The sequence below is a fragment of the Calypte anna genome, chromosome 2 (assembly GCF_003957555.1).
Source record: "Calypte anna isolate BGI_N300 chromosome 2, bCalAnn1_v1.p, whole genome shotgun sequence".
NCBI lineage: Eukaryota > Metazoa > Chordata > Aves > Apodiformes > Trochilidae > Calypte > Calypte anna.
In genome coordinates this window covers 145,849,952-145,866,654 of record NC_044245.1, presented here as the reverse complement: position 1 = coordinate 145,866,654, position 16,703 = coordinate 145,849,952, and the positions used below count along the sequence as shown (strand labels likewise).

General features: G+C 40.9%; 1 protein-coding gene across 1 annotated transcript in view; it reads left to right on the top strand.

Annotated features, from left to right (window-relative positions):
• Positions 1-16,703, top strand: part of COL22A1 (collagen type XXII alpha 1 chain) — a 208,414-nt gene that overhangs the window by 121,841 nt on the left and 69,870 nt on the right. The window contains exons 20-22 of the mRNA XM_030445839.1: positions 879-932; positions 1,788-1,841; positions 9,383-9,436. Coding sequence (XP_030301699.1) covers positions 879-932; positions 1,788-1,841; positions 9,383-9,436 — 162 coding nt within the window. The remainder of the gene's footprint in view (positions 1-878; positions 933-1,787; positions 1,842-9,382; positions 9,437-16,703) is intronic.

Here is a 16,703-nt window from a genome sequence, read left to right as displayed (position 1 = left end):
TTCAATATCTATTCTTCCATCGAAAGGATGCTTGCATATAGTTCAATTGCCTTTTAGATTGGGTTTTGTTTTAAAATTGTGTTTCAAAATTAAGGTGGATAAAAGCCTTGTTAGGCCATCAAGAAACAAGTTTCTTATTTAGAATGGAGAAAATAAGAAATAAAAAATAACTAAGTCCTTTTCAAGTGCAGTGAATCTAACGTCAGTGATAAATATAAACTGGAGGGTCAACTATGCAATTCTTTAAGTCCAGAGAAGTGTTAATATAAAAGTTAAACTTTATGTTTAATGCTATGTTTTACTCCTAATCTTGGCAGACAAATAGAGGAGAAATGTCCATTATTCAATCTATTAGTCCTACATAAAAATAAAATACATTTAAATTTTGATTTGGTCTTGGTGGGTGCATAATTTGTATTTAATTGTTATTTAATATACTGATATGTATCATATAAATGATGCTTTGAAGCCCTTCACAGCTGTGCTAGCTCAAGGGAAATGCCCGTGGAAGCTGTTTTGGCAAGAATTTCTTTTCTCCAGTACTGAACCCCAGCCCACGATGTTTTAGTGGAATATCCAGGATAGCTCAGTGTCTTCAGCAGAGTTATAGCCTTGGAAAACCAGAGCCAGTAATGGATAGATGCCTGCTGAGTGTGGGTGAATGTGTCTGTGGGCAGCCTAATGAGTGCTGATAATTGAAGCAGCTGAAGGATTAAGGAGAAACCCAGCTGGTCTCTGAGCTGGTTCCTTGGGACCTATGAGCAAAAAGGTGGTATTGGTCCTGCACAGATGGCAAACATGAGTAATGTGCTCATATACTTTTTCATACAGATATTTTAACACTTCTTTAAAACAAACAAAAAAACCCATTTCTGTAGGGAGAACCTGGGCCACGAGGACCACAAGGCCAACCTGGACTTCCTGGACCTCCAGTAAGTGTTTTTTCTCACTTGCAGTTTCAGAAGCTGAGACATCCATGCAAAACCTTAGACATTATTCAGGCACTAAGCTCTTATGCAGTGCCCCCAGCCTCTTCTCTTCACTGCTGAGAGGTCTCCTGCTCTGGGTGGCCACTTTGGACACATGGAGGTGGCACCCAGGGTGTGGGCAGTCTTTGTACAGAGGGGGCAAAAATTGTTTGATTGGTTTTCTGTTTCTAATGTGCTGAAGAGCTCTATGGGCACTCAGCACACCTCAGAGAGGCACTCACTGGTAACTCAGAAGTAATGAAGGTCAGAGAGCTATTGCTGTGAAAGAGCTTGGTGTTATGCCACAAGGTACTAGATTAATTTTGTAGATGAAAAATAGAAGCTGGGTATGTGTATTTGTATTTGGACACAATTTTTAAATTAATTTTGACTTTTTTTTTACTTAATTGTAGCTTCTTCTAGTTATATTTTATAACCCAGCTCTGCAGGGTGTCTCAGTTCAAGCTGTCACTACTACCTCATTTACAAATACCCTGTTTTCTCACTTCTGAATTGTTGTGTTTCACTGTTTGTTGAGTTTCATAAAACTGATAGCATTGTGAAGATGCATTACTTAGGTAAATCTGGTTTTAATTATGTCATTTAAATCTAGTTGTGTGCTCTGTATTTAATCAGGGCATTGTCACTTTTCTCTATCCTGTTTCCTTATTCTCATCTTCTCACAGGACAACACACTTATCAGGTAAGGGCTGTCTGGGTAGTCGCGCAAGAACAGTACATAACACAGCTAGGAAGTGGTTTTATAGTTCCTGAGGTCTTCTTGCTCAGTTAATTTCCTAAAACTTTTCACTTTTTAAGGGTGAGGCTGGTCCAGAAGGCAAGCCTGGAGTCCCTGGCTTACCAGGTCAAAGGGTGAGTTGCTGTTTTTATTTAAAGTCTCAAGAGCCTGGGGACAGCTTTGCTCAGTTTTACCAACCTTACATATACTTTTCTACTTATTTAAGGTTTCTGAAGGCCGTGATCCTTTCCTCTATTCTTTCTTTATCATTCAGAAATTTTCAGTACATCTTGGAGTGCCCTGTGGGACTCTAAGGTTGCTTTTTGTCATTTGTTCTCCTGTCTTTTTTTCTGCTCCTTGTGGATTCTTGAGGTGACTCTGAGCATGTAGAGCCACCAGTAATATGGAACTGTTGGAAGCTCAGAGAAATGCTATTGACCTGGAAGTCAAATAAATGCAAAGATGCTTGAAATACTCACTGCTTTCTATTCAGTTTGGTCAGTATTCAAACAGAAGTTCCCACAGAATGGAAGCTGATGTACCATTCTGCACTGGGAGCTTTGATAGTTTCCCCTTGTTAAAAAAAAAAAATTGGATTTTTTTCTGACTCAGCATTATGTCTTGAAATATTCAAATACTGATAAAGAACAAGTTTCACAGTGGGCCTGACCACATCACATGAATGCTCTGAATCTGCCTTTCCTTGCTTCAGCCCATTTGAATGATGAATATCTGACTAGACAAGAGATAAGGGTGGAAGTGAGATAACTGTTTAACCTTTGAGGAGGCAGTCATGTCAGTCTCAGTACTGCTGTTTGATGAGTTACTTTTTTAAATAGGCACAGGGCCTGATCATAGCTTAATCCACAGAGGAGATCATGGGAGGTGCCTGTAATGCCCTGCACTTGTGTCAGCACCAGTGTGTGGACACTGAGTGATGAGTGTGGATGTGAGAGTGCTGCTTGTGAGCATGGGAGGGCTATGGGCAAAGGATGAAATAAATAAAGAAATAAATAAGAAGAAATAAGTTCCTTGGTAGGTAGTTTTCTGCAGAATTTCCAGTGCATTGCATGATACTAAATTTAGCTGTGAGCATGGATGAGGGTGAAGGGTTTCAAACTGAAAAAGGCTGGATTTAGATAGGATATTAAGAAGAAATTCTTCAGTGTGAGAGGGTGGTGAGACACTGGATCAGTTTGCCCAAAGAAACTGTGGTTGCCCCATCCCTGGAAGCCATTGAAGCCAGGTTGGATGGGGGGAACTAGATATCTTTAATGTCCCTTCCAGCCATTCTAGGATTCCATGAAAAGATGGGGCACGCAGCCTTGTGTTAATGTTGCAGTGGAAAAAGGCACTTACTTGCTTTCTTGTACTTTTCCAGCCTTCATAAAATATCACCCTATCACTTTAGCAAATAACTGTGCTGTGCTTTGCTTATGAGCTGACAGGTTCTGCATTGTCCCAGTTTTAAGGCCTGCTGTGAACATTGTTTCTTGCATAAGATTAATAGACAATATTAGCTGGGGAAAGGACAGTGATCTGTCAGATCTGTAACAGGACACAAAATGCTCCTGCTAATGATCATTTGATTAGAAATGTCACTTGATCCATACTGTCCTTGAATGTTTCTCTCGACTCTGTTGTGTCTAGCTAGTTAGATTTCTTCTCCTAAGGGTCTTTATTAGTCACTAGGCATCTTAGGTGGACAAATATATTTTTTTAATTAAAGATCATTATTCAGTAACTCAATACCTGAAATGAATCAAAGTCCCAAGCTTGGTAAACCTATTTGGAAAACCTACATGTGGGGGAGAGAACAAATGAGCAGATACTACTTATTCAGCATTAGTAAAGTTCTTGACAAAGCACAGATATAAATCCAGACATTGATTATTGTCTTACATAAATTTGGCTGTAGAAAGCATTTCTCTAGTCAGGCTTTGACATTAAAATGCCAGGAGCAGGAACCTCATCAAGTATTTGTTTGAGGCTAAGTTTAAGTGACTGGATGTGAGGTGGGGTCAGGCCCTGGAGGCTCAGCTCAGAGCTGGAGCCTTTTTGCACACACCCAAGCAAGAATGCTCCCTAGCACCACAGCCTGGTGTTGAGGACATGGAGAGCATCATAAGGCTTCAGTTTCATTTGTGGCTCCAGCCTTGGCTTGTTGGAAGACACCCATAACACCTCTTCCCTTCTGCATCCCTCGTAATTAGGTGTAGGGGTGTAATTAGGTGTAGGGGTGTAAGGGTGTAGAATCATGTGGGCAAACCAGACAGTCAGAGCAGCCACATGGACAGGGGTTTGTGTGTCACTGAGCATGTTCCTCAGCACATCTTTGGGCTGTGACAAGTAGTTGTCTCTCACAAATGTCCCTGCATTACAGGGTGACTGTGTCTGGCAGGCTGGATGACAAGGGCCATTTTTTTTGTGAGAAGTTGAATCATACAGCAGAATGATCCAACCTCAGTTTTGCTCTCTGGGCCTCAATCAAGGTGTAAACAAAGCCAGCACTGCACAGATTCCATGTCCAGACACAGGGATGCTGTGTGATATCACCATTTGTTGGAGTTCTTAGAAGCCTGCAGTACTTTATTTGGCTGTAATGCAAGCAGCATAAACTAATAATGGATTAAAGTTGTGTTTGGGAACATTTAATAGAGGGATTCAGGTCTCATAACACAGTCCATGGGAAGTGAAGGAGCCTGAGCTGTGCAAGGACAGAGGCAATTTGGGTGATGTTAGAAATGTGATGCAGGAGCCACCTACACACTGTGTAGATTTCATAGAAGATGACATATTGTGCCAAATACCTTAGTGACCATTTGGCTGACAGGAATAGGGCTGTACATTTTAGATTTTTTTAGGAAAGGAGGAAGGAGGATGCATGGTATTTTTTTGGCCTGAAGCTGCTGTTCCTGTTATTGCTGAAAAAAAATCAAATAGTACATGGGATAGTAGGGTTGCCAATAAACAGCACGTACTCTTTACAGAGTCACCATTCTGTTATAGTAAAAAAATGTGTCAGTTTAATTTTGGCTACTGCAAGCTGAATCTATCTTTTAAATACATTCACTGTACTTGCATAAAAGTTTTCCCAATACTCCTACATAGAATGCACGTTTCTTGAAGCAGTCATAAAGTAATAGGCTAACATGGGGTACAAATGTGGCTGAATAACCACTTGAGAAGAAGCCCTGTCACCAGGAATTCTGATGGCCCAAGTCGTCTTCTGGCCTAGGTATTACAGATTTTCTTAAGACAAAGTCTCTGTTGCCTTTTGGGGGCTTGCTACCAAGCCAGCCTCACCATCTACAGGCACTGAGAGTTTTAAGTACAGCCCAGCTATACCCAGCAGGTCACTTTTGAGCAGTTTAAAGCACCACCATTTTGCTATCAGACAAATTTTCCAGAAGTTGCAGACAAGAGAGCAGAGTGGTCACTGCTGTTCTTGAAAGCACGAAGGTTGCTGGTGAGTGACAAATTGTGGCTGAAGGCTGGGATTCACTGCTCTGCAGGAGGATGAGGTCTGAGGGAGTGGGGGACAGACTAAAGAAGACACTCCCAGAGCCTAGATGGCTTTAGAAAAAAAAAAGGCTCCTGAGCTGAGTGAGGAATGTGATAGAGCATCCTCCTAATGTTCTATTTAGAAAAAGTGAATCCAAATGTGTTTGGGAGGAGAGAGGGAAGGGATTGTTTTTCTCTAAAAAAAGGTGGTGATGTTGTAGAGATTTGATTGCCAAATTTATCAGATCTCCATGCTGCAGCCCATTCTCAGAAGCTTCAATATGTACAGTGTGCTTTCAATGTAGTTTTAATACTTCACACTCCTAAAGATAATTCTTTAATGTGGAAGGCTATTCATAGGCTTGCTTACATTTTGGGCAGTGGTTCAATAGTGGCAACACAAGAGGATCTGGGGAAACAGATTGTCTTTCAGTTATTAAAAACACTTTTTGGTCATCCTGCTTTAGTTGCAGGTCTTGAAGTACTTTATGGGCACAGAAAAAATACACAGTCTCACAGGTACATCTATTGGATTCCTCATCTGACAATTCATGTCCATGCTTTGATCCTGATAGATACAAGAGATAATTTTTCACCCAGAGGACTGCTGAGCAGTGGAACAAGATTCCTAGGGAAGTAGTTATGGCACCAAGGCTTCCTGAGTTCAAGAAGTGTTTGGATGAGACTCTCAGGCACATGGTGTGATGCTTGGGGTGCCCTACACAAGGACAGAAGTTGAACTTTTGATGATCCTGATGAGTGCCTTCCAACTTGGCAGATTCTATGATCCTGTCTGGGACAGGAGATAAGAGTTCCAAACCTCAACCAGGACATAAGTTTTTATGTTCATTTTATTAGACAGCTGCTTCCAAGTGCCTGGCCCTGGCTGGCACTTGATATCTCTATTTTGACAACAATGGTCTCATATCAAGAGCAAGCAGTGAGAAGAAAGAAGCTTTGCTGTTCTCATTTGTACCATCTGACCTGTCAGTGATTGACAGTACTGGATCTTGGATTTTATGAAAACTGCCTGAAAAAGAGATCTTCTTGTCCTCTTCTTTCTTCTTTAAAATTGAAGAGAATTGGATTGCTTTGATTCTGCTCTTAAGTTTTTTGACACCTGATCCACTGAAATATTTGTTGGAAGTAAGTTCAATTCTTTTTACTTGATAGACACAGGAGGTGCTGATGCATGACATACTCCTGGAAGCATGCATATCTTTGGGCAACCCAGCCTAAACACAGGGTTCTTCCCAAGCGTGTTCCAAATAAGTTGAAATTCAAGAGTTTACCTTCTTTTGAAATAATGCAAGTTCATCCAAGTGATTGAAATTTCAGAAAGAAACCTGAATAAAACATCTGTTTATCCTATTGTGGTACTTTCTTCATATCCATGAGGTAACAGCTACCCAGAACCTTTTCCAGTCTCATGTGCTGTACTGCAGCCTGGTTTCCTAAATTTGCATTGACAAAATTCTCTCATGTTCAAAGAACAATTGCTGCAAAACAAGCTAACAAGCAAAAAAAAAAAAAAAGAAATTAAAATAGACAGTTCTTATATAGCAGTAGCAATAGCCTTATTAGTAGGGGAAAAAATGATACCTTCCAAAATTTCCCTCCAGCAGAGAGGAGCCAGTATTTTCCCTTGGTCTCCATTCTTCTATATGGAGATCTTTCCAATGGAAAGTTGTGTTTGTTTATATTTGTGGGTGCTTGGAATGTTCAGATGGCATCACCTGTCCTTGCAAAGTTCAACAGTGAAGATACAGAACTACAAGCAAATGAACAGAAAGAAGGAAAAAGAGATTGATGGCATAGATTAAATCCACAGTGAAACAGTAATTGTCAGAGAGGTAAATATGTTTCCAATAAACCACACCTTTTTAAACTGTACTATTGTACAAATTGCTGATCAAGGCAAATAGTGTATTTCATATTGTCAGAAAGAACTCATTCTTATACACCTGTCTGATTCTTACTATAACTAACAGAGCATAATTGCTGGTTTTCTCTGTCATATTATTTGGTGAAGTGACATTTTGCTGTGCTTTGCTCTCATAAATATAATTTCTCCCAGCAAGTATTTCTGTACTTTACACAGGTTGCAATCTCATGGAGCAAATCTATTGCAGTTTGGTTTTGTCTGACCTCTGAGTGGCCAAAATGTCCCCTTCATAATGGGAAATTACACTCTCAACCTCCCTGTCACTATAATTATATGCTACTTTAAGGGATTTCTCAGTGTTTTCAAAAAGCACCAAACTTTCTTAACATTGTACTCAAGGAAAGAATAAGTTCCTTTCACACAGATTATCATGTCTGGCCATCAGTGTGGAAACAGAACAACCCATGGATACTTATCACAGGAGGCAAGATCCTAGTTTCCCCTTCTCAGCTTTTGATATTCTTTTGAGTAGAAGGTGATGCTGCTACATCCTTCCTGAGATTCCTCAAGTTATATTTTTCAGGTGGAATCAAGCTTGCAAACTATTACAAGATCAAACTATTACAAGATAAAGCCCTTAAGCTATAAAGCTGCTTAAGCCTCATCCTATGGACCTCCAGAATAAGGTCCGGATGTATTACTTGCATCTCTTCACTTGCAAGGTTACAAGGCTCATTGGGATTTTGTTGTCCTGAACACTGCTGTAATTATCACCCATTGGGGTTTCATAGAGAGTGCACAAGGGAGAGTGTTCATGCTCTTCAACTTGTGATATCTGGGTTATCAAAAGTGTTTGTATCAGGTTCCTACCTCTAATGCAGTCTCTGAATTGTAGTCTGAAGAGGTGCAGAAATATTGAAAGGAGAAATACAAAGTGACTCATAAATATACCCAGTGACCAAGAAGGTTGGTGGGACATGAAGGATTCAGCTACACTGGAGTGTGTGCTGGCCTCAGTGTTGTAGTTGTGGAACCAGTCACCTTCATGGACCAGATAATGCAGCTTAGTTAAAACCAAGGAAAACATGATGAAAACTTGTTCCACTCATGATATCTTTGCTTTTTCACTCATTTAAGTCAGCAAGAAGCTGTTGTTTACAGGTACTGTTTCTAGACATATCTCAATAGAGAAAAATAAAGGCATAATTCTATACTGGGCTCATACATCTGAATGACCAACTCCATCATCCGTGAGATGAAACTTGATTACATGTAACATTCTTCTAAACAGAAATTTATATTGGAGAAAAAGTAGAAATGGTGGAAGAATAGATCACTTCTCTTTGTCTTTCAGATATTTACACAACTCCTCTTATATCCTCCTAGTGTATTAGTAACAACTTCAGAAGCATTAATGATTCAGTGTCCATTATACACCAAGGAAGGATAGATTTTTACAAGAAACTGAGTCACAAAATATGTTGACGTGCCCAAAGTAACATATCAAGTCAGCTGTTTTGTTCAGAAACAAATCCATCTTTGGCCTTAACTCCAGTGCTTCATGCATCTAGGCTCCACTCTTTCTTCCTCTTTTTTCTCATCTAGAACTTTTCCCTGTGAACAATTTGAGGTCAAACCATGTGGAACACAAGTGCCACAGCATCCTTATAGGTGAACTTGTCTCAAGGTTATACCCCAGCTCCTGGCTTATCCTTCTCTTGCACTGTTGAAGCTCTCTGGTTCCTCTGGAGGAATCTTTATTTTTTCTGCTTGCAGAGGAGTCAGTGAGCTTCATCCATTGGAGGTAATGACAACCCTTGGTAGAAATGGCTCATGGGTTCCTGTTTTCTGGCTTAGAGATTATGAATCTTCTCTGTTCATCCATGCATCAGAGTTCTTCATTATTTTCTTACTTATTGAGTGAAAACAGTGCAAAGAGTACAAGGGGTATTATTTGGCTTTGCTGAGAAGAGGTGAGGGGCTGGACTGCAGCAAGGAAAGTGCCTCTTAGCATTTGTCTACATTTGGTACCTCTCTTGGCTGCCTCTCAGCACTGTGGGGCTGCAGAATTTAAGAGACACCAAGATGAGCATGAAACCAGCCCTCATCTGGGAGATGCAGACCTGTCAAAGAGTTTCAGATCCAGATGGTTTCTTCTGACTTTGTTTCTAACTTTTGTGTTTTGTGTACCCACAGTACAAGGATTTACCAGTTTGAGGGGGAAAGGAAAGTCAGCAGTAGTCTTTGCCCTGGTATCTAACACTTGCTCTTCTGTTGAACATACAGGGAAAAAAGGGAGAACCAGGATTCCCAGGAATCAATGGTCTAATTGGCCCTCAGGTAGGTGATGATTTCTTTATTTTTATATCATATGTGGAAAAACATATTTTGTGACAACAGGTGACTTGGAACCACAATGCAGCACTCTGTGACCTTGTTCTCTTCTCATCTGCACCATCTCTGAAGCTGCTGTTTCTCCATTAAGAGCCAAAATAATTTATCCTGTTCTGATTGAGAGAAGTCTGCCTGTCTGGCAGCAATTATTTTTCCTTCCAGTTTTTCAGAATATTCGAACAGGGGCATAAGGAGATGTTTTCTATGTGCTTCCCCCATTGCTTGTATGTAGAGCATCCCAGAGGGAAAGCAACAATTTGGGGTTTGTAATATTTAGGAGAGTGTCTCACCTAATTGTTGGCTGTGTGGATTGGTTGCAGATCTACCTCCTCTGTTGAGGGAAGAAACAGTTAAAAGGCTTTTGCTATTTGGAAAGCACACATCTTTGAGCAGAAGTCTTTTCTTGTGGCTTTGTTCCTCACATTTCCACTCGTTATAGAGGGCTAGGTGTTGGCTTATTGGGAAAAGTAGAGACAGGGGCTTAAAACTAAATTTTTATTCTCCCCTTGAGGAAGGATATTTAAATTTAATGACTCCTTGGCTCCTTTATTAAAAAAGCTTTTGGCAAGACAGTGTTCCATATAGCACCGCCTATAACTTCACAAGGGCAAAATAGTGCTGTGTGTGCTAAGCATCCTCAGAGAGGATTTGGCTCCATCATGGATCAATCCATGCTGCTCTGTATTATAATACTGACACTTGCCTCTGGGTTGATTTCATCCTGACTTTGTAGCCAGATTCAACTGACCTGAGTCGCTTTGTAGGGTCACACTGAAATACAAAAAAATATCTGTGTGAATGACCTTGCACAGCAAAGATACAACCTCACTTTAAACTGAGCATGCAGGATAAAACAAAGCATTTCATTCATTGTATTTTTAATCATAAATTAACAAACCAAGTATTTGGCTTTGGTATTTTCTGTCGATTTTCAGTTATATTTTAGGCAGGAATGAAGAACCTCCATTACTACATCTGTTGATGATGTATTGTAATAAACAGCACAGTGCCAGACAGCAAATGCTGATTTTTCTTCTATTTCCTCTGGCAAACTATGCCCTGGTCACCAGGAAACATGATCTAGAAATGGCTTCTGTAGCAGACAGTAATGAGCTGTTCACATGGCTGCTGGGTTGTCAGGGACATCTGTGCAGGTAAGGACCCTTGTGTCTAGCTGGGAACTTTGCCCTGCAAAACACCACTTGATTCTGCTTTATACATTTTTAAGACCTTTTTTCTCTGGCACAGTGTGTGGCTTGCAAGTATTTCATCAGCTGCCTTCAAGGAGAATGAAGAAAGTATTTCTAATGGATTTTAAATCTTTTGATGTTTCTCTGTTTTGTTTTTGTTTGATTGTTCAGGGATTTTTTTATTTGTGTTTCAGTTAGGGGGTTTTTTGTGTTTCTTTTTGGGTTGGTTTGGTTTTGTTGTTTTTTGGAGTTTTGTTTTCATGTTTATTTGTTGGTTTTTATTTTTGTTTTTTTGTTGTTGTTTTGTTTCACTGGATAACATTAAAAGCTCCTGCCAGGTCTTCTGAAACCTCTGTGCAGCCATTGGGACAGGATTTTCCTTGCTCTTAGGGGAAGATTTTTCTCCATGAGTTGCTTCTGAGATACCTGACACTATCCATCCAAACAAAGTCATACTTGATCAAGTTCCCTTTAACTTTTAATATACATATATGTGTGTGTGTGTTAGCAATTTTAGAAAATTATCTGAGAAAACTGCTGACATAGCATTAAGTAGTTTTCCTTTCCACACAGGCAAAATAAAATTAGCCAATGCTATTTTAATTAAGGCTGCATATAATGCTAGCTTCATTGAAAGATACTTAAATTGACCTTTCCCCCAAGCTAAGTCTAAGAATGGAAATATAATGTTCCTCTTCCTGCAGTGGCACACTGTTCTGGGCATATAACTACAGATTTCCATATTTCTTTTGGGAGAAAGAGTTTACATTTAGTTAGTGACAAAACTCCTTTTCATCCTAACAGCAGCTTTGGCGACATAAGAGGGTTTTTTGGCACTTCATCAACATTTTTATTAGTCTTGATCAGACCATGCCTGAAAATATCAAAAAGAAAAATGGTTTCCTCATGCTGTAGTCACATGGATATTCTCCCAAGCCATGTATGGGAGATCTGTCACCTGCTCATCTGCTATCTCCATGGCACTGAAGTCCATGGGATTTGAACTGGCCATACATAAGATAGATTAGGAAACTAAAATAACCTCATTTCTTCTGCTATTTAAAATTTATATATCCCTTTGTTTTCTGGCCTAAATTCCCCATTGATAGCTGTATGGGCAAAAGGAAGGAGTGGATATAGGAGCTGTAGAAACCCTGAAGAGACTGTGTAAAGGTGCCAGGAGGTCCTGATCCCCTGTTCTCTGTACCCAGGGAAGCCTTAGGGTAAATTGGTCCAATCTCTGAATTCCTGAAGCACCTCCAGAGAGATGCTACATTTCCTAGTGAGGTGTGGTAGGAAACCCTTCCTCCTACTGAGGTGGATGATGGGGACTTGTGTTGAGGTGTACACAGACAAAGTGAGATATCTGTGGTTATTTGGGGGCTTTATCAGGAAAAGCATCTGGTGGTATGCCCAGTTCAAGTGAGAAGCCAGAGAAGGATCAGAAAGCTGTGCAAGGACTTCTCTGGAGCAGATCCAGTGATGAATATCAGTAGAGATGATGTCAGTCTGACAGTGAGGGACCACTGACAGTGTGGTCACATTTCAGAGGTAATGAAGTGTCAAATCCTGAAGCAGCAGCAACTTTTCAGGTAGCCTGGGAACCTGCTTTGTGACAGTGGGGCAGCCTTATTTTGCCTCTTAGTTCTTGCACACACTAATTCAAATTAAATTTTAATCTGAACAGATTTTTAAATTATTTTTGTTCCTTCTAAATCAGCTGTCGTGCTGAACAAGCCCCATGTACTTATTTGTTCCATAATGTCCAGTCAGGATCCCCAAAAATGGGATTATATTTTCCAGGGGCCTTCAGAAATGGTGCATTTTGAAACCTCATTAAGCCCTGAATTAGACACTCTGGGGCTTATGTCCCCCCTGGATATGAATAATTTTCCTGCTGCAAGGGCACAGCCATCTGAACTCATAATGTATTTATGTTGTTATTATTTATTTGTACTATTTTAGTTTCCTGGAACCTTAACCATGGAATAGTTTATTTCCACTGCAGTAAGCTGTTGAAATGCAGACTGAAAAATGGGCATTTCTGTAAAGCACTTTCAGTTGAAATAGAAGGATAAAAACAACGGGGCAGGGGATTTCTGCATTGACACCCGTGATGTCTGTACAGCTCATCCATCCCATCATCTGGTGAGATGAGGAGTCAGAGAAGGGGCTGAAGGCAGTTCATGGGGTGTCATTGCAAATGCCTTTCTAGGCAAGATGAGCATCCTGGGAAGAAAGAAGTCTTGCAGCTGGGCACTGTATGCTCAGTGAGCTGTGGAGGCTGTGTTGGCAGGCACAGCAGAGAGGGGAGCTGATACCCCAGTGATAACTCAGGGCTCAGATATTCTGAGCTGTGCCACTGAAATACCAGGGCTGAGATTCAGCTCCAAATCCCAGCACTTGTTGGGTTAAAGATGGGGATGCAGGTGTCAGAGCTCAGCAGATGAAGATCCAGAAAATATCATCAGTGGAGGCTGAAGCTCTCCTAAAGCAGGTGCTTCTGGGCCCCTCAGTTCAGGAAGGAGATTGAGGTGCTGGAGTGGGTCCAAAGGAGGGCAACTGGGCTGGTGAAGGGACTCAAGCACAGATCCTATGAGGAGAGGCTGAGGGAGCTGGGGGTGTTCAGCCTGGAGAAGAGGAGGCTCAGGGGAGACCTCATCACTCTCTGCAACTCCCTGAAAGGAGGTTGGAGCCAGGGGGGGGTTGGTCTCTTTTCCCAGGCAACTCTCAGCAAGACAAGAGGGCAGGGTCTCAAGTTGTGTCAGGGAAGGTTTAGATTGGATATTAGGAAGAATTTCTTTACAGAGCAGGTGATCAGACATTGGAATGGGCTGCCCAGGGAAGTAGTGGATTCTCCATCCCTGGAGATATTTACAAAGGGACTGGATGTGGCACTCAGTGCCATGGGCTGGGATCCACAGTGGTAGTGGATCAAGGGTTGGACTTGATGATCTCTGAGGTCCCTTCCAACCCAGCCGATTCTATGATTCTACAAAGGTTCCATTCAGCCACCTTCTATATTTTCCAAGCTAAGCAGGCACATGCTGTCCATCTGTGAGGGAGCAAAACAAGTCAAAACTCTAAGTTTTCAGTGAAAATGCCATACCTCACATTTGCAGGGTCTCTGGGCTGTTACTGAGGTTTGCCTGGAGCCAGGATAACCTGGTGGTATATCTGAGACCTGCAAGGAAGACTGGTACAAGCTGTACCTTTTACAGTTGTGGCTGGCAGTGATTTAATTAGCATAGACTTGTCTGTAGGGTGTGAACTCAAGACCAGCTTTACTTATGTAATTCAGAAAATAAATTATATCCTCTCAAAGTGCAGTGTCCTGAGCTCCTTTTTGGCAATGCAAGTTAATAATGCAAAGCTCAGGTTGCATTCAAACTATGCCAGTGCTGCTTGAAACTGGAAGGTATTGCTCAGACCTATCTTTAATAAGATCTATGCCTTTAACAAAAATAAAAGGTAAAAAATAAAAGGCTTCACCAGTGCAGATCACTAATAGTACTGAAATGAAAGACTATAAGGGAGGGTTTTTTAGTTGTTTTTTTCATTTGCTGCACTGACTCAGTAAACCAGCTCAAGGTGAACACAAAGAGGAATAAATCTTCCTCTGTAGACAAAAGAGATCATGTCCATATCTTTCATTAAATGATGAAATTAAACAAATACTGCCTTTCAGTGGAAGAAAAAATTCTCCTGGAGAGACTTCTCTGTACAAATTCAACTTTATTCAGCTCTTTCACAGAGCTGGAAAGACAGTTTAGAGAATGTTTTTTTTTAAAAGAAAACACCTTACTTTTCACAAATGTTGGTACTCTACTTCTGATGCTAGTACAGGAAGAGATTATCGGGCATGCATCATAGGTAAATGTTCAGATCTGTTGGATCTTTTGGTTCTGTGTCATCAGCAAAAGCCTTTTCTATATCCTCTTATCTTTTCTTGGTTTATAAGGGACAGTTCAAGGTAAGAGCAACACAGTGGTCTAAGGCAGCATTACTGAAAATAATTCACAGTAGTAGTGCTGGTGGGTACTGTAGTGCCTGGGGTGAGATATGAAGAGCAGATCTGAGGAGCTGATCCCAGAACACAGTCAGAAACAGCAGAGGAGGAATGGAAAAATGAAGTAGCAAGGGTTATAGTGAGAGGCACAGACTACTCCATAGAACAACAGCAACAGCCTCATTTCTGATGGGAAAAAAAGAAATAAAGGGGAGACAGTGCAAAGCCAACAGGCAGGAGCTGTGGGAACTCCCTGTGATGTAAAATTGTAGGGAGAAATTTGGTTTGAAGTAGAGACAAGCAGAGACACTGGAGGGGAAAAGGCTGCTGGCACCATAGTTGTGCTTTTCAGTATCATTGTGGCAGCAGTCAGGATGCTCCTGTGTATCCTGCAGGTTCTTCTTCACAAAACTGGCATTCTGCCCAGAGCGCTCAGACTACACTCTGGGTTGACATAGGTTAAGGTCTTATCTAAGGCTTTCTCATAGTGTAAGAGTATCCAGTCATCAGCATGGAATAATATGCAGAAAAAATGTCTGTGCAAGCTTTGCCTCCAGAGACAGCTATCTTGAAAAGCCATCAGACTTGAGTTTCCATCTTGGAATGGCAGCTATTCACCTCCCTCTAAAACATAGCCATCCCTTTTTTCATGGAAAAGAAATTTAGGCCAAGCAGCCCACTGATGCAGTCACAGAGCTTCCTTTAGAGAGCTCAGAACTCAAACGTTAATAGCTCTGCCTTTCCTAGCTCGTCTTTCAGCTAGATGCCCACTGGAAGAGAGCATCCTTTAGTGGATCCTGGAGGACAGGCACAGATGTTCTTCTGGTATGGACAGTGTCAGATTCTTTCCTGAGAACTGTCCCTACATTATATTTATCTAAGGAATGGAGGCAAAAGCCTGACAAAATCCACCTCCTCAACCAATGTTTTCAGAGATGTCCTACCTCACAACACACACATCCCACTATGCACTATTTGGTTTTTAACTAATGTTTTTTTTTCAGAACAACAGTTTGAAAATACTGTGGTTTGAACATTTTGATAAAAGATCTGTGTTTTGTATGTCCTTCCAAACTGAGTATGTGTAGGCCTGTTGTAGAATAAAATTTTCATAGATCAGTTTTACCTTCAATGTGTAGGTAGCACACATTAGTTTTCATCTGACAGGAAAAAAAAAAAAAAAAAAGAAAACCCAAAAACCAAAGCACTCCATGATTGTTTGCTTCTAGATCAGAGTTTTAAAGGAACAGTGCTGGGGACTCGGGCTCTCATTTGTGTAATTCATCAAATGATCACTGGAAAAGGTGATTATTAAAATCAAGTACTTCACTCTGGATTCGGTTTTAAAAGGGAAGAGAAGAAAACAGATGATGTGAGATTTTGGGGTTAAGCATTACAAGATGTCCTGCTATTTTATGTTGTAGTTTTGCTTTGCTTTGTAAGTGCAAGTAAATGGTGTCAGTGCTGTCCTTTTAAAATACTTAGAAAGGATGCTCCTTGCTCTGAAATATACTCAGAAGTCAGGGGAAGAGTTACAAAACCTGAAATTGATGCATAAGTGAAACTGATTTGCTCTGGACAGAAGCAAAAGGGAGGGCTCTGTAAAGGACCTGTACGATGTATTTCTTCAGCTTTCATGTGACTCTGCTATTTTATAATTACATGAAACTGCTCTTCCTGCACCCGTCTCAGGGAGGCTTTTACCAGAAGATCTTTCCATTAGTGGGTGTAACATCTGTTGGTGCAACATGTGGTGAAGCTACATCAGTAAACTAGCATTGGTTTTCTGCATCCAGCTCTGGAATCCCCAGCTCAGGGAAGACCTGGAGCTGTTGGATGGAGTCCAGAGGCGTGCCAGAAAAATGATCTGAAAGCACGTCTGCTGTGAAGACAGGGTGAGAAAGTTGGGATTTTTCAGCCTGGAGAAGAGGAAGTGGCCTTCCAGTACTTAAAAGAGGCTTACAAGAAAGATGGGGACAAACTTTTTATCAGGGCCTGCAGTGTTTGGACAAGG